This window comes from Juglans microcarpa x Juglans regia, chromosome 7S, assembly GCF_004785595.1.
Source record: "Juglans microcarpa x Juglans regia isolate MS1-56 chromosome 7S, Jm3101_v1.0, whole genome shotgun sequence".
Lineage (NCBI taxonomy): Eukaryota > Viridiplantae > Streptophyta > Magnoliopsida > Fagales > Juglandaceae > Juglans > Juglans microcarpa x Juglans regia.
Window position 1 is genome coordinate 3,714,606 of NC_054607.1, and position 18,097 is coordinate 3,732,702.

General features: G+C 33.9%; 3 protein-coding genes across 3 annotated transcripts; 2 read left to right on the forward strand and 1 right to left on the reverse strand.

Annotated features, from left to right (window-relative positions):
- Positions 1-556: 556 nt before the first annotated feature.
- LOC121241537 lies at positions 557-4,400 on the reverse strand. Its single transcript, XM_041139335.1, has 7 exons — positions 4,193-4,400; positions 3,891-4,017; positions 3,385-3,468; positions 2,304-2,343; positions 1,468-1,536; positions 1,254-1,363; positions 557-983 (listed from the first exon to the last, which is right to left on the reverse strand). The coding sequence occupies exons 1-7, from the start codon at positions 4,209-4,211 to the stop codon at positions 848-850; spliced, it is 585 nt and encodes a 194-aa protein (XP_040995269.1). The 5' UTR covers positions 4,212-4,400; the 3' UTR covers positions 557-847.
- Positions 4,401-5,981: 1,581 nt separating this feature from the next.
- Positions 5,982-7,957, forward strand: LOC121241286. Its single transcript, XM_041138990.1, has 4 exons — positions 5,982-6,305; positions 6,565-6,735; positions 6,942-7,152; positions 7,730-7,957. The coding sequence occupies exons 1-4, from the start codon at positions 6,090-6,092 to the stop codon at positions 7,849-7,851; spliced, it is 720 nt and encodes a 239-aa protein (XP_040994924.1). The 5' UTR covers positions 5,982-6,089; the 3' UTR covers positions 7,852-7,957.
- Positions 7,958-10,303: 2,346 nt separating this feature from the next.
- LOC121241285 (exocyst complex component EXO70A1-like) lies at positions 10,304-17,367 on the forward strand. The gene is made up of 12 exons (XM_041138989.1): positions 10,304-10,609; positions 10,919-11,014; positions 11,811-12,016; positions 12,844-13,101; positions 14,066-14,204; positions 14,277-14,489; positions 15,031-15,236; positions 15,846-16,040; positions 16,136-16,235; positions 16,396-16,505; positions 16,598-16,744; positions 17,105-17,367. Exons 1-12 carry the CDS (start codon positions 10,442-10,444, stop codon positions 17,220-17,222), a joined length of 1,956 nt encoding a protein of 651 aa, XP_040994923.1. The 5' UTR covers positions 10,304-10,441; the 3' UTR covers positions 17,223-17,367.
- Positions 17,368-18,097: the final 730 nt, after the last annotated feature.

Consider the following 18,097-nt stretch of genomic DNA (forward strand, 5'->3'; position numbering starts at 1 on the left):
CCCTAGTTCGTTCTCATTTTTTACAGTTTGGCCCCCCCTAAAGCTGAAGTTTTTGCATGCAGGATCCGCTCATGTATGAGAGTATGCCCTCCCACACCAGTTTACAAATAAAATGACTCTTAAAATTTTGGACAAAGTGACTATATTCATCAATGAAAACTATGCAAAGTATTGTTCCCACTTTGTAGAATGTCTGTCTTTTATGCATTTCCAATCTCATGAGATGATCATGAACAAGGCTGCAAAGAATTTAAAATCTCATGAATTCACGACCAGAGGTGCAATATATATTCTGAATCATCAATGTAGAATATTTGCATATGACACAAGAAAGATGAAGTGCATAACCTCGTTTGTTTTTACAACCATTCTCATCTCATTTAATCATTACAATTTTTCCAAATTCTCACACAAAATAAAATAAACAATTCAACTTTTTCAAATCCTAAAATAAAAATAATATTAAAAAAATATATTCTAACAATATTTTATTCAACTTTCAACTTTTATCTCAACTCATCTTATCTCATCTCATCTGATCTGCGAAATATGTCCACCACAAAATATAACTTCATGAAGGGTAACTATAGATCTATTATACATAGTCGTTTCAATTTCAGGCACAAATAAGTGAAGATCAGTGCATGGCTGTTCAACTCTGCCAGCAAGCAGATAAAACTCAACTGAATTTGCCTAAAGCCTGCATAGTTTCCTAGTCTATAACATACAACATGCACAATGAATAACACAACAATCAGAATGTGGAAATCCCTAAGCAAGAAACAAATACTAAGACCTGCGACCATAAACAGTCGCAAAACAAATTTCCATCGATGGTTTCTATAGTTTACACGGTTGGATCCTTCCCAAACCTCATCATTGCATGTGTTACCAGCATTGAACCCCTGCGAGCCGTTTCGACAAGTTGGCCAACGAGTGGTAGTTTTGCTGTCTCCCGGCTCAAAAGAGGCTTCTTGTTCCACCTAAACACATTATGCAGAACCTCATATGACCATTTGGCCAATATGAATAGTATAAATAACATTATTGAGAAATCAAAAGGACAATAGCTTAAATTGTATTGAGAATTTACAAAGCAAATATGATGTTAATGGATAACACGGGAAAATTCATTCAAAGCACATATTTTACCACTCAATCAGAGAGAATAATAACAGGGAAAAGAATTGGGTATAAAGGATAGTGTATACCAAAATACAGCCAAGGTAACAAGGAAGAAATTTAGGGCATACCAATCTTCATGGCGAACCACTTTTCCATCTGCTAAATTCAGCTTGATGAGTGATATCACATCTATGTCTTTCCCCAAGAACTTGTAGTGCTGCTTGTTGTCAATTAATATCTGGATTTGAAAAGAGATTCCAATCTCTGTACTCAAACAGAATATTTTCAACTAGAAAAAAAAAATAAACAACATTTGATGAATGGTAAATCAAAGTTTTAAACCTCTCGCTTTCCTGGTGAAATGAGATTTTCTTGAACACTATATTCCACAATTTTTGATTCACTAAAGACCTGTAAAACATGGGTAAGAATAGACAAGTCTGTCAAAAAAGTAGACCATACCGAAGAATAAATCAACTACTTAAAGCAAGATAAGATTCAATTCAAAGTAAACTTCTAAGAAACATCTCACCACTAATACATCTAAACAAGTTAAAACTTTAACTAGAACAAGTTATGTTCTCCAGTATAAGGAAAGGAAGTCATGTACAATCAGTGATGATCAATTCTCTATTTTTCAGATATACTTCACATTCATATATACATATCTATATATTGATAAGTCCACATTCCTCTTTTACCACAAATAAAGTGCAAATGTTTGCATATATATGCAAGCATTGGGTCTCTACAGAGCACCATTCCAAATTCTACTCTGCTTGGATTACCAAACAATTTCATGCAATTGTATTATTATCATTGTATCGAACCAGCAGCTTCTGTAAACTAGCAATGCCTTTCGAGTACAATTGTAAATAATCTCAGCTATCATTGTTCCTGCATTTTGCATTTACATAATTGACATGATTGTAGGGCAGCGAGCCACTTCCATTTTTGGCCATGAGATGGAAGTCCAGAGGAAAACAACAGTATGCTTAAATGAAACTAGTATATCGGTACAGTATGCTCTACAATTTTATAATTCCCTGCGGAAAAATTGCCTCAATTATCAGAAAAACTTTCTAAAATTGCACTTGGTGACTACGTTGAAATAAGCCTCCAATACATGATGCTTGATGCGAAGCAAATTAATAACCAACAAAGAAATAAAACAAAACCTTAGAAAGTGAATAGAAGGCTGATTTTATCTGCTGCACCCTGAACAATCAATAATACAAATGATGTAAGACAGTATTTCATAAAAGTAAATACCAAATAAATCAAAGATACCAAGAAAAAAGACCAGGCTACTATGATAAGAATAAGAAGAAATTGATGAATCCATTGAAAGATATTAAAAAATGACTGGAAACAGAGTTAAAACTCAAAGTGATTTGCTTGTCCCTGAAAACATTTATCCCTTAGACATCATAGAAAACTAAGAGTTCTAAAATGTAGAAACGAAATAAGTTGTGGACCCAATAAATCCACTAGTATGGACACGATCTTTTTTGAAGTAAAGTCCCCTAGATTGTGAAAGAGTGAAAAGTGCTTTCACTGTCATGGTAATAGAAGCCTTCGTGTTGTAATGAGAAATGAATGCACTTTAAAAAAAAAAAAAAAGATTTAGCTATTAGATTGGAATCCAGGTTTTTGAAGATATGAATTTGAAACAATATGAAGAATATTTCTAGTGAAGCATTTTCTCAGTTCCAGCAGAGACAGTTCGCTAATGGACTGAAGTCTGAAATGATGAAGTTCACCAAACAGTAGCTTCTCCAACCAAATAGGAGGTATACAAATAGAGTCCCAAAATGGATCACGAATATGGTTGTGATTGCAACACTAGAGATACAACCAAGAGAACAGAGGCACAACGACAATATATAGCTTTCAAAATCTCTAACAAAATGATATGGGGTTCCACCCAGCAGCAAAGACATTTAAGACACTTCGGGTAAACCAGATGGAACACTAAGATTATATCTATTTATGAATGTTAATAAGCATCCCCAAAAAATAAGTAAGGATCCTTATCATCCATCACCATTTCATGGCTTTGAGAAAACTTTCTAACACGTAACAGGGTCCACACGGCGAAAACCTGAAGGCACCATATAACTTTACTGTCATGGAATATAATTTTGTGAATTTTTCAGCTTGCAGAGTATCCACTCAATGGCAAAGTGTTGGGCATATATCACCAAGCTCATATTTGTCTTCAATATAGAATAGGAAATATAAAAAAACAATACCTACCCTTTAGCACACATGAGCGGATCTTCAAAAGAAGCATCTGGAGCATAAATTTCAAAGTCACGAGGTGTTGCACAAGATCCATATCTGAAACAATCACTCACAAAACTCGGATGAGAACTGTGCAATTATAAGTAATGAATTTTGAAGCAAATAAGAATTACTTATCAACATCGAGGCATGGGAATCTATGAAATGTAAACACCTTGGCATTTGAAAATGCGTTCTTCAGTTTATCCTTGTATACCCCTAAAACTTCCATAGATGCACAGCACACACTTAAGTGTTAGCAACATAACGTCCTTTGGGACTTCATGAGTTGCTCCTCCAATAGTCCATATAACGTCCGTAACAGTCGGTTGTTCTTTTACAGTTCCACTCAAAAGCTGTATTTAGGACTATATTCATTGCCAGAAAGTGGTGGTGGTTTATTTTGGTGTGGTCTTGCTATCATGTTTCTAAATGTGTCCCTGTGCATATCTCAGAGAGAGAGAGAGAGAGAGACTTACAGGTTTAGAATATGAGGGATGACGTCGTTGTTAGAGTAGCTTTTCTTACTGTCATTGGAATCGAGTTTTCTGGGACTAAATTCACCTGATTCCTTGCAACCCAAATCCCTCAACTGATCCCTTTTGGCTTCTCAGTCACACATACCCCCAAAACATATGAACAGTCAGAATCATATTTACAAGCAAAAAACCAGCATGTTTCGTACCACGACAAACCCAAAATCTTGATCGAAGCAGAAACGAGCTGATTTAAAAAAGCTTAAAGAAATAAGAAGAAAAACTGACCGTTACTCTTAACTTACCTTGTGAGAGTTTGTCCATGGCGGACTCTGGGGATTCTTTTGCAGCCAAATAGGCCGTAATCTGATTAAGAAAACAATGAGAGAATGAAGCTTTCACGAGGAAAAGGAAGCAGAAGACGAAGCACCGGCCAACGAAAGAGGAGGTCTCATGGCTTCATGTGGCGCGACGTGGCGGTTGCTACACCTTTTGGCACAATGGCATAAATGCATCGAATCAAACTCTCTTTAAGATATTGTGAAGGTTAATGATGCCCTCACCTCGTTTTTTACTGTTCAGTTATTTTGTTTCTTTGCTCTTTTGAATTAGAATTAAAAATTTCAGAACGTAATCATCTTACATAATTTAGAAAAAAAAAAAAATTCAATCAAATAAAAACAAATGAATGTTGATTTTTATAAAGTTAAATTTATTTTGAATTAACTTCCGTGATTACGTTACACGATTAAATTTATTTTTTTTATAAATTATGCAAAAATATCATATTATAAAATTTTTAATCTAGATTTAAATAAAAAAATTAAATAATAATGTAATAATAAATAAGACATAAATGTATCATTTACCATTAATTATCGCAACTTGATGCTCTCAAGTTGTCGTTTGGACAGAGAGTTACCAATAGCTCTAGCCTCCAAATCTTGCATACTTATTTTGAAAAAAAATATTTTTTTATATAGATCTAAGATTTATCTATTATTTTTTAAAGAGAACGTTCTGAAACTTGCACATCTATAATTAAAAATATCATTTCTCGAGAATTATATATATACATATATTATATTAACTGGGCCATTTGGACTATTAAAGGATTAAAACTCATTTATTATGAAAGGTGTATTTTTCACTTGAAAAATTTAAATTCGGACAAAAATTTAATAATAATTTTCTTTTAAATGAAAAAAAAGGGACTATAATAGATAAGTTAAATAAATAATCACTAGCTGTAAACTTGTATATCTATGGTTGTGTCATTTAATACATGTGAAATCATTAACGTCTGGTTTGGATAGTAAGTTGGGATTAGACAAGATGAGATGAAAATTGAAAGTCGAATAAAATATTATTAGAATATTATTTTTATTTTGAGATTTAAAAAAATTAAATTATTTATTATATTTATTTAAAAATTTAAAAAAATTATAATAATTAGATAAGTTCATATGATTCTACTATTCAAACCAAGCCTAATTATTTCAAGTACATGTATCACATGTGTCACATATGCGTTACATGACACATGCGCGCATAACAAACGTAACGGATGATATATTAAATAATCACTCATTTATTTATTACTTTCCTATTCTCACTAGCTCTAACTCTATATATTAATAACCCGATTATTAATTACGTAAAATTATCATTTATCTCAAAATAAATAAAAATTAAGTATTCAAATAGTCAAATAAGGATAGGTCTCCCATTTAAATTAAATGCGAGCTCCACTAGAATAAAGTCATTCTTTTACAATTTTTTTATAATGAAGTACTTGTTTTTACAAAAACTCAATACGAGATTTATATATTTGAAACTTATACAGATGATTTATTTTATAAAATTGACTACTTTCTCACTAATTAGCGGGAACAATTCCCATGCATACTACCCAAAATCACTTGCTTGAGTTAAACTTCATGTTTAAAACCCCTGAACAGTCTTTGGTTTCATAAATTAGTTTATAGTAAAAATAATAAATTTTTAATTAAAAACTCTTTTATGACTATTTAAAAAGTAATAATTGAACTAAAAAAAAGCTATTGAATAACAGGGAATCATCTGTGTCTCTACTCATTACAGAGCCTTGACGGTTACGGCTGTATTAATTATTTATATATAGAGTTGTGGGGTCCTAAACCTCTTGGCTTTCTTGGCCTTGCTTTCCTCTCCCATGTTGAAATGGGAACCATGGCAGACTTCCCTCCAAACCCTGAGGATGGAGAACTCTGGCTACCCTCTGATGTTTTCCATGAAATCGTTTCTGCAACCATCAAGCCCGCAAGAAGCAACTCCCACCAAGCTTTTGTCAAGAATGCTGCTCTCGATCACGTTGCAATTCAGCGCAAAAGTTCTGCTGCTGCAAGATCTTTGTCAGAAGCTGTGTCTAAATTTCAGGTCTTGCATTTCTTCCTTTCTGCTCTGTTTTCCAATTCAGTTGTTCAGTTCGCCCTCAAACCGTTTGATTAATTGGCTACGCAGATTTTTGTTTTCAATTTTAAAAATTTCATTCGAACTATAATTCCAACGATTTGCGATGGTTTGCATCTGTTTCTTGCTTGGTGTTTTTACTTCCCTCATGGGTCAGGAGCCATAATTAATGATGCATGTGAAGTAACATCCATGTGAACTGGACCTTCGTTTCTGATTTTTCCAGATAAAACAGCACGCTTGCTGCAGTTTCCCTGGTTCTAAGCCAAATGGCAATGGTGCAGCTGCTCGTGCAGTACCTGCTTTTGACCATGGCGCCTCTAGGGTCGTCGGTGGCTATTCATTGTTTCCTGGACGTATTCTCCTCTATAATCCGATCCCACCGTCTCAACCTCAGGTGAATAATTCATTGTAACTCATTTCCCAGTTGCCTAATTATCTTCCGGAGCAAAATTATACTTGCAAGTTGTTGCGAAGGTCACGCCCCTGACGGGTCTTTTCAAGTCCATGTATAGGCATGGCATGTAAAATCCGCCATGAGTGTGATCTCTGCACTGATTTAGGAAAAAAAAATAAAATACTCACACAGTTGTCTTACAATAGGATTTTGAGAAAGCCGGGAAGCAAAAATCTCGACGAGGATCGTTGCGCGTCAGCAGAAACGAAGTGAAGAGCTTTGCAGGAAAATCTGGAGGAACTGGTGTCTTTTTACCCCGTTCCACAGATGCGTCTGAGGAACCTGAACAGACTATGAACACTGGGGTTTTCCTTAATCACCATCATGCCTATCTAACCAGTGGCAAAACGAACAAGAGTAAGTTTAATTCATTAATCTGATCATCATGCATGCATCAGCTCTTGGAGATGTTGCAAACTTAGATTGCTCTGCAACTAGAATGACAGAAATAATAATATATATATGGATGCTTTATAAATGAATATAATTTTTTTTAACAATAAATGAACAATACTGCTACATACACAAAAGAATATCACAAACCGATTTGATTTTATCTTATATGTTAGATTTACTTTATAATAAAAATAATTTTACAATCTGACGAATCACATCAAATCACATCAGTATGTAAAATTACTTTTATGTTATTCTTTTGTGACTAGAGTATTTTTCATAAATGAATATCATTAGTTCTTAATGTAAGAGAAATTATATTTACAATCTTATAATTTATAAGCATAACACATTCCTTTTGAAAATAATAGATAAATATGTGGTACGCGTAAAAGAATTATATTTTTAAAAGTAGATCTCAATAATTTTTTTTAAAGATAATGCACAGAAGTTGCATACGTCAAAACTTTTTCTAACGTTATTCTTAATGTAAGTACGGGGTTTATTCGATATTACTAATGTTATCATGTCCTTTTAGGTGGGAAGAAAGGGCAAGGCAATCGAAAGAAAAGCGTGGACGAAATAAAGGGAAGTTTGGAAGAGAAAGAGGAGTCTCAAATTTCAAACGAGATTGGTTTGCCCCAAGAGTGGACATACTAGCTAATTATCTTCAAATAACAAATTGAAAAAGGAGATTGACCTTGTTTCAGAAAAATGGATCCCCCATTTGCAGCAAAATAAAATAAAAGAAAGAGATAAATCGATATTACTATTTCTCGAGCTCTTTTAACGCCTAAATTTACTGTTGGTGTTACTGTCGTTGTTGTTGCAGATGATCAAGGCAGGTATGCATAAACTAATTCCTGCCCATGCACGCATGCATGCACGCCTCTAAAATGGCACTTGACCAGGCCCCTTCTAGCCTTCCCACAACCTGCGTATATTTAATCGATTTTGATGAAATGTGGTTGTGTTTTTTTTGGCAAGATATGAGGCTAATTTCCGATGGTTTTTCTTGGATGAAAAAAATGGTATTTTGGGTGGGATGGGCAACCGACTTGGGCTAGGTGGGAGTAGGCCGTTGATCAGTACATTTTCTAAAGTCTAAAGCCAACAGTAGAGATGTTTTAGCCGGTTTGGATATTGAGTTGATTTGAAATAAGTTCAGCTTTTTGTGAATAGTAATGAGTTGAGATAATGGAGTGAGTTTAATGAGGCCTACCTAAAATGAGTTTATATGTATTTGAATGTCAAGATGAGTTTAGATGTATTTATAAGAAGTTGAAAAAGGTTGTGGATACCTTGTATAAAGAGGTGTGTTGAAAAAGGTTGTGGATCTCACGTATAAATAGATTTTGAGTTGAGATGAGTTTAGTAATTTGAGAGTTGAGTGTTTAGATGTTAGACTTGACTTAAAATTAAACTGTTCTCATTTCAATCAAAGTTCTAAATGGGGTTTTAGCTTTGTGGGATCATCAACTTGCACAAAAATTCATAAAATCTCATCTCAAACTTTGTTTTAAAATTTTTTTCAAACTTTTCTCACTTCTCAGCATCTAAACATCTATTAATCTCAATTGGAAATTGCTAGTATACCTCCTAGATTTGTTCATGGGTTTGACCGCTTGTGCATTTTATTTATTTTTTTAGATGTTTAAAAATGTTATCGCTAATGAATTTGTGTGTATGTTTTTTTTTTTTTAATTTTTAAAATATTAAAAAAAACAGAATTAACTAGCAGTCAAACCCAATGGTAAAAATTGGACGGCATAGTAGCACGACCAATCTCAAGTAGATGCAGTTGCCAATAGGTGGGTTATAAATAAACAAGAAGGTTTTTTTGGGAGAGGATTATACCCCCAAATACCTCTCCATAAAAAAGTTGATGCAAATACCCTTTTTCTAAAATGAAAAGATTAACAAAATAAAGGAAAAAACCATGGGCGAGTCACTTTATCTTTTTTACTACAATTATGTTGCTTTTTTTAGAATAATCTTTTCAAAGGAAAAAGTGAAAAATTATAATTTTCAATACTTTAAAATAATCATCAAAATTGATAAAAAAAAAAAAAAAAAAGGGATTGCAAATAAAGTATTAATATGAGAAAATGATGTATTTTTTTAAAATCTATTCTTCACATGAAGTGGCCCAAACCTTATCACCACAATAAATACACTGCAAATACAACATAAAGTGGTTGCCCAATAGTTTTTGAATATATAAATAGTTTGACATCTACTAGATTTTATATTTAAAACTGAAATTCACTTTAAATTATTAGTAAATTTATTTAATTTCTTACTAAGATTGGAATTTAAGTTTTGGTTTAAATTTGAGTTGAGAAAGTGCTACTACTTCCTTCGCCTAAATACTAAGAGATAATATAATATTAGAAAAAATTTATTCATTATCTTAATTCTTATCATCTTCTCATCATCTCATGATATAATATTAGATGATAGATTTATAAGTAAAATGTAATAAATAATTTTTAATCACCTAATACCACATCATAGGATCAAAGATGATGAAAGAGCGATGATAAGTAGTATTACTCATAGTATTATGATCATGTCTATATTTATATATAAAAGTTATTTTCAATTATTCTGTACGCTTTTTTTTTTCAAAAGTAATATTATTTATTTACATGATAAAATTATTATTTTAATGATTGATTTTATTTATTTTATATTTATTTTTGGATGTTGAGTTGTTTGAGTTTTTTTATGAATAATAATGAATTGGAATGATTGAGTTGTAGAGCTCATCTAAAATAAGTTTAAATATATTTAGATGTTAAGATGAGTTTAAATATATTTATAAAAAATTAAAAAAAATTATAAGTCTCGCATATAAATATATTATAAATTAAAAAAATTATAAATCACACGATAAATTTGATTTGAGATAAATTTAATAATTTAAAAATTAAATATTTAAATATTAGATTCAGTTTAAAATTATTTTAACTCAATTGAAAGTAAATTCGAAAGCAATCCTTAAACATCGAGACTGTATCTAATATTAATAAAATAAAATAAAAACTACAGTGCAAATGCCAAGTAAAGATGAGATGAGACTAGTCGTACGAGCGGACGACACTGGACCAACTTTGTCAAGAGAGAGACCTGAATCGAGGAAAATAGTACACCCGGTCGAATGAAACACGTAACATCGAAGTATCTGCCGAAGAAATGTCATAAAGTAACGCAGCAGAGCTAAGGAGAGAAAGAAGAACTGACGAAGATGAAAATGGGGGTGGCTGTTGTAGGCACGGATTCTCTGAGCGAGAGAGCCGCTTTGATGAGAGAGTCGATGCAAAAGAGCCAGACCATCACCGATAAAGTTGTCTCCATCCTCGGCTCCTTTGATCACCGCCTCTCCGCCCTCGAGACCGCCATGCGTCCCACTCAGGTCCACTACTTCTCTCTCACCTCATCCTCATACTTAACGTTTGTTTTCCGGGAAATTTACTCGAGGAAACGACCCACAAAATATTACAAACAAAAGAACTGCCCTTATATGCGGTTGGATCCGACCATTTTCACTTCCCTTCTACTTTGGAAACCCGAGTAAAGAATGCGCAAGACCCGTGATTTTGTTTTCTTTCATTCTTCTCCGTTTTTCTCGGTTATCAAATACAGATCACGATGTTACACTTAGAGCCATTTTGTGAGTCTGTCTCCTAACTGTTCTGTTTTTGGAAATATTTTGTGTTTACAGATTAGAACGCATTCTATTAGGAAAGCTAACGAGAATATCGACAAGACTTTGAAGGCTGCTGAGGTTTTACTGGCCCATTTCGACCTTTCTAGTCAGGTTGGTTTCTCATATTGTCTATATTTTACGTGCTTGTTTGCCTACTCTTCCTGTTATTTGTTATCCAGAATGTTTTATTTTTCTTTATCCTTTCCTCGCTCTAAATTTAGTTTGAGGGTTTGCTAACTTGAAGTTCGATTTCATTTAGGCCGCGGTCACCAATTTAAGAACAAATTGATCGAAATGTTTTTTTTTTTCCCCCTTCTAATTTTTTCCCCCAGTAATGAGATCTCTCATAAATATCTCCTCTTAAGGCTGTTCTAACTTCTAAGTGCGGTTGAAATGCCCACCCACCGAATTTTCCATTTTTAGGAAATCACCAATTTGAAAACGGAGGCCTACTAACCGGCCCTTGCCACTCAGTGAGGTCCAATGGTTTGTTGGCTTGAAAGTGAGAATGTGAAGTTACCGGTAGTTGAGATTGATAGAGGGATTGCCGGAGAAATGTCCACCTCCAAGCAAGGTCTTTTTCATCTAGAAATATTGGATTTTTCGTGGAGAGAGTGAAGGAAAATTGGGGGATGATGAGATTCAGAGATTGGCAACTAGGGTTGGGTACAGTCAACATCACTTTGATGCTGCTACGAGTTTATCAGGTTTTCAGACTCTGCTGCCATGCAGGCTTGCTCTTTGGCATTGTTTTATCTTCTCTGGAAATTCTATTTTGATAACTTGGGGCTGGTAATGAAATGGATTTATATTAAAGGTGCTAATTAGAGGTATATGCATAAACGTTTCCTTGTATTGTACTTTTTATGTTTATGGCTGTTGATATAATTATCATGTAAATAAATAGGCAGAGAGGAAAATACTTAGAGGGCCACATGAGGACTTGGAGGGTTATCTAGAAGCAATCGATCAACTAAGAGGCAACATTCAATTTTTTAGCAGCAAAAAAGGCTTTAAAAGTAATGATGAAGTACTCAACAATGCAAACAGTCTACTTGCTAAGGCTATTGCAAGGCTAGAAGATGAGTTCAAGCAGCTACTATCATCTTACAGGTTCTTATTTTCATTTTCATTGATGCTTTTGCATGCGCACTTAATTCTTCTTCCAGGATATTGTATATTATTTTTCTCCTATCATCTGCCGATCAAAAGAAAATTGTTTTTCTCCTATTACAAACTGATGCCTTGATGTCACTGTCAGATAATTTAACATTTCCAGTTCTACTCATAAAAAAAAAAAAACTTATTAATTCTTCTCCCTGATAGTGAGATTTTTTTTTATCAGTAAACAAAATTTATTGATAATAGGGAGAGGCAATGTCCTTGACAGTGACATCTATGATCTGAATTTTAATTTTTAAGTTTTAAAGGATGCTCACTATTGATTGTTCCATTTTAATTTTGCAGCTAACATGAATCATCTCTAGGGCATCATCATTATTATTTCTAGGTTATTGAATGCATATGTGGAGTATGGTTTTTAATAACATTTGTTGTTCTTTTATGGTGTCTATTACTGGCATTACTTCTATGGATAAAAATATGTTTTTGAAGGTCAGTAAGCAACAATTGAGTTGGAGTGCATATTGTCTACTTACCAAATTACGAATTGTTCATTCTGTCAATGACTTATCCTCCCCCTCCCCCCAAGCTTTTTGCACTTCCTTGGGTGTATTCTGAGTTTGTAATTGCCCAATCTGTGTATAAATGGTTGTAAAAAAAAATTGTTTTTGATTGAAAATATGTATTTGCTAACAATGATCTTGGCATAGGATACCTGTTTGTGTCATCAATAACTGATGCAGGTTATTTGGGCGAGCTTTAACCTCGAGCTATATTATTTACTTCTATTATTTTTCGGGTGGTTTTGGAAATTTCAGCAAACCTGTGGAGCCTGATCGTCTTTTCGACGGCCTACCAAACTCATTAAGACCATCTTCAGAATCTCCCGGGCATCAGCGTGACACTAGTGACAGGAATCCTTCCAATAACCATTCTGAACACCGGAGGAGTAACTTAGAAGATGCTGTATACACTCCTCCAACCCTTATACCCCCACGGATCCTGCCACTGCTGCATGATTTAGCTAAGCAGATGGTTCAAGCTGGCCACCAACATAAGGTGCTCGAAGTTTATAGGTAAGAAGTTCCAGCTCTAGCCCACGGGTGTTATGCATCACTTTTCTTTCTTTGTAAAATTATCTCATACACTGTCTTCATGTGAAGAGATATATCCAACTCCAGCCCACAGGTATTATGCATTCCTTGTCTTTCTTTGTGCAGTCATCTCGTCACACTGTCTTCATGAGAAGAGATATAGCAATATATTTTTTTTCTTGATGCCTAGGTTGCATACATTGCAGCCTTTGTACCCCTTAAATAACCCACTCTTTGTGTTTTCACTATTATGTGACATGTGTTTAATATTCTTAAGCTGTAATTCAAAATTAATTAATATGAACCAAACACTCCCCTGTCAATAACCTGGTGTGTGGTGCACCAGTAATGCATTGCAGAATTTATGAAGGTACATGGTACCACATAATCTTTCAGGAAAGGATAAAAAAATTTTAGTGGGATTGAATTGGAAAGCTTCAAGGCATGTTAAGAAACCACATTATCCGTTCTACCTGTCTTTGGTATCTCCTCAAAGCTTCTTAAGTATCGACCTTCATGTTCAGAAACTAGCTAATAAAATAATTTTTTTTTTTGATCAGTGCTAATAAAATAATATGAAATCCAATAAAGGAAAAAAAAAAAAATTGCACCATATGTTGTCCGGTAAGTAAGTATGTCATTAATATTAAAGCTAGCCAACAAGTTTTTGGGGCCGATGTTAGGATCTTCTTCTAATGCATTTGGATTATTTGGTGGAAATTATGTATATATGATTAAAAATAGTATGTGCATTGTCATTCTCTCATTGATCTGGTCAATTATCATATGCATCTCAGGATACATACCTGTTTATGCAGACATTTACTTATATACATGTATATAAACAGCATAAATACATAACATATAAGTATGTGCATGTATATAACTTTTTGGAGTTTAAATATCAAGATGTTTGACAAAGATTGTACAATTTTATTTGGTTTAGGGATACCCGTTCTTCAGTTTTGGAAGAAAGTCTTGAAAAATTGGGAGTGGAAAAGCTTAACAAAGATGATGTTCAGAAGATGCAATGGGAAGTTTTAGAGGCCAAAATTGGGAACTGGATTCACTTCATGCGTATTGCTGTAAGTATTTGTCAGGAATTTGAGTCAATTTTTCACATCTCTTGTCCTGAATTTATGATAATGCTTGAACAGGTCAAACTGCTCTTTGCTGGAGAGAGGATAGTTTGTGAGCAAATATTTGAAGGCTTTGATTCTCTTACAGATCAGTGTTATTCTGTGGTTACTTCAAGTAGTGTTTCGGTACTACTTAGTTTTGGTGATGCGATTGCAAGAAGCAAGAGATCCCCAGAGAAGTTGTTTGTGCTTTTGGACATGTATGAAATAATGCGGGAGCTTCAGTCTGAGGTATCATTAGTGCTACTCTTTACCGAGCAAAAAAAGTTAGCACTAGTCATCCACAATGGCATGGTCTAGGCTTTCATTTTGATTTAAGTGGCAGTCTGAAACTTTGAGGGATCTTCTTGGTCCTTTTTCCCCGTTGTTAAAAAATAAGTCGCCATATATCATTAGGTTACTAATGATGTAACACCCCCCCCCCCCCCCCCTTCTCTCCGGCCTTTCCTTCCAATCTGTCGACGTCTATACGATGGAAACATATTCAAAGGATCTGCTTATAATGAAGTGCATATTGATAGTGTAAAATTATGGCAATTATAATTATGTTTATTATTATTAAATTGATGATAGAAGATTAATTTTTTGGGTAGCCACATTCTCAGCTTGATTTAGTCTTTGGCGATGTATATGAATCTTTCACAAATCTCTGTTTTAGTAGGTTCTTATGCTAATTATGACTTACCCTTTCAACTAATTCATATCTCCCTTTCAACTAATTCATATCTCAATGGTGCTACCTTATTAAGTGAAGAACTAAATTTATTCACAGATTGAAATGAAATTCCAAGGTAAAGCTTGCAGTGAAACAAGAGAAGCCGCCTTTGGTTTGACAAAACGGCTTGCACAGACAGCTCAGGAGACTTTTGGGGATTTTGAAGAAGCAGTTGAAAAGGATGCAACTAAAACTGCTGTATCGGATGGAACTGTCCATCCTTTGACAAGTTATGTAATTAACTATGTAAAGTTCTTGTTTGAGTAAGTTCAGCTAACCCTGGAGCAGAATAAACTAGAGTTTCATAAATTGTATGTTTTAGTTGTTGATGATCGAGCTATTGAAAGATATATGTGGTACATGTGTACTTCTGCTATGCCTTTTCATAATAAAATTGTTCATGACCTATTATAAAAAAGATACATGTCGTACATGATGTTAATTGTGATTTCTGTGGAAGTAGCAATTGTGTTATAAATTATTTTTAACTAAATTGTCAAGCCTCTTGAGTTTTCATGGCATATGATCACATCATTGGCTTTCATGGCATTAGACCAAATCATGTACCTCTGTTTCTCCTCTCTCTCTTGTACTTGTATGTTGTACATTGATGACTTATGACTTATCAACCTGGAGGAACTGAGTTTTTATCAATTAACCATCAAAGAATCCACACATATAGCATTGGCACATATTAATCAGATTTGATCTTAATACTGTATGTCAAAAGTTATATAAATGTGTTGTCTTTCTGAGATTTGTTTGTTTTCTCAGTATTTCTTTACTCTTTAATTGCAGTTTACTCTTTTGGCTGATTTAACACTACAGTTATCTCATGATTGACTTGAAGATTTTGCACAACATTTTTACAGCTACCAGTCAACCTTGAAGCAGCTTTTTCAAGAATTTGACAACAAAGACGGAACACAGTTGGCATCTGTAACAACGAGAATAATGCAGGCTCTTCAAAACAATTTGGATGGAAAATCTAAGCAGTATAAAGATCCTGCTTTGACCCACTTGTTTCTCATGAATAATATTCACTATATGGTCCGATCTGTACGCAGGTATGTCATGTATATTCATCTTATTAGAGTTCTTTTATAGATTTTCAAGCCTTTCTTGCGTGTGCATGCTGGTGTTTGTTGGCTTTTGTCTTCAGGTCAGAAGCCAAGGATTTGTTAGGGGATGATTGGGTGCAAAGACACAGGAGGATTGTGCAGCAGCATGCAAATCAATACAAAAGGAATGCGTGGGCAAAGGTCGTGTTCTACACTATTGAACCAAACCACATGATCTGCAGCATTTACCAATATGTAGCTTTGGCTGACGTTTCTGGATCTGTTTTTAGAAACATTATTTTATGTGGATATAGGAACGGGGGTTTTCCTTGCTTACTGTGGGTGCTTTCTTCATTTGTAGATTCTTCAGTGCCTCTCCATTCCAGGCCTAGCCTCATCCGGGGGTGGAAGTTCGGTGGGTGTTGATGGAGGAAATAGTAGTGGAGTTTCAAGAGCATTGGTCAAGGATAGGTCAATGAGAAGTTACATCCTTGTGGAAGTTCCATTACAGTATTTTTGTCCATACTATTTGAACTAATAGGAAAACCGTGTTATGTTAACAGGGTCAAGATATTCAATACGCAATTTGAGGAACTTCATCAAAAGCAATCTCAGTGGACAGTACCTGACACCGAGTTGTGCGAGTCTCTGAGACTTGCAGTTGCAGAAGTCTTGTTGCCTGCCTACAGATCTTTTGTAAGACGTTACGGGTGCGTTTTCTCACATCATGGTGAAATTTGCAGTCTTTTTGAAATTTAACATCCATGCAAGCATATGTGGTTGTCTGTGCTGCATCTTTCACGATGTGTTTATCACAAAATCAACAATAAGATCGATGTTGAAGATTTTATTAATGAGGAAGTGACAGTGATGCGCATGAATATTGTGATTCCTAACATTATTAAAATACTCATATTTAACATGTTAGAAAAGCTCTTTGTAAGAGCTACAGATAACCCCAAGGTATTGATGCCAAAACTAAGTAAAATGCATTGATTCTTCCATTGAATCTCTAACATTGACATTGCATCATACCTTCTTGTTTACATGTGGTTCTTGATGTGTCACAGGCCTCTCGTCGAGAATGGAAGGAACCCTCAAAGGTACATCAAGTACTCGGCAGACGATCTTGAACGAATGTTGGGTGAATTTTTTGAGGGAAAGAACTTGAGTGAACCCAGGCGGTAGATTTGAACTATATCTCTCTGGTTTTGATAATACAAAGATGATATGGCTGATCATTGACCTTCAGTATGGTGGGGTATGCATCACTCTCCTTTTTCAGAGTCACTGATTTAGTTCTGAAGAGCTTCCTTTAGTGGTGAGTTATGTGGTGGACATGAGGTGGTCACTTGTATTCCCTGATCTAAATGACGATGCTTTGGTACGTTATATCATGAACTAAAATAAATCTAAAGTCTCATATCGTTACATCAGTTTGTAAGTTTGGTTTTGTAAATTTTTTTTTTTCGGAGACAGCATCATTCTCTTATAATAAATGCATTTGTTGCGTAACCTATTGTAAAAGGTTATGCATGGTACCTACAAGAACCACGGAACAAGCATATACGTGTTCAATAAAAAAAGATTCTTTATTATTTAGATATGAAATAAATCATCTTCCAAAAATGAAAAGAATATTTTAAATAGCTGTTTTTTTTTTTCAATTTAATACAATACATTCATAATGCTAGATATAATTTTAGAGTGAAGCAAGTTTTCCGCATTATTTTAAAAAAAGTTAAGTCCATTAAAAAAATAATTTTCCATATAAATATTAGATTTTTTTTTATTTTTTTAAAGAGTGCAAAATTTAAATAACTTAAAATTGGATATATTATTTCTCATATATTTATTTTTTGAGAAATAATTTGTATAAGCAATAGACAAATTTTATATAAATTTTTGTAAAAAAGTTGATTAAAAAAGTGTAAAAAAATTATTCTTTAATAGTGAAACTCATTTTTTTATAAAACGTTTGTACGAGACTTGTACGAATCATTTCCTTATTTATTTTATGAAAAAAATTATTTATTATTTTATGATGTGCTATTAAATTATAA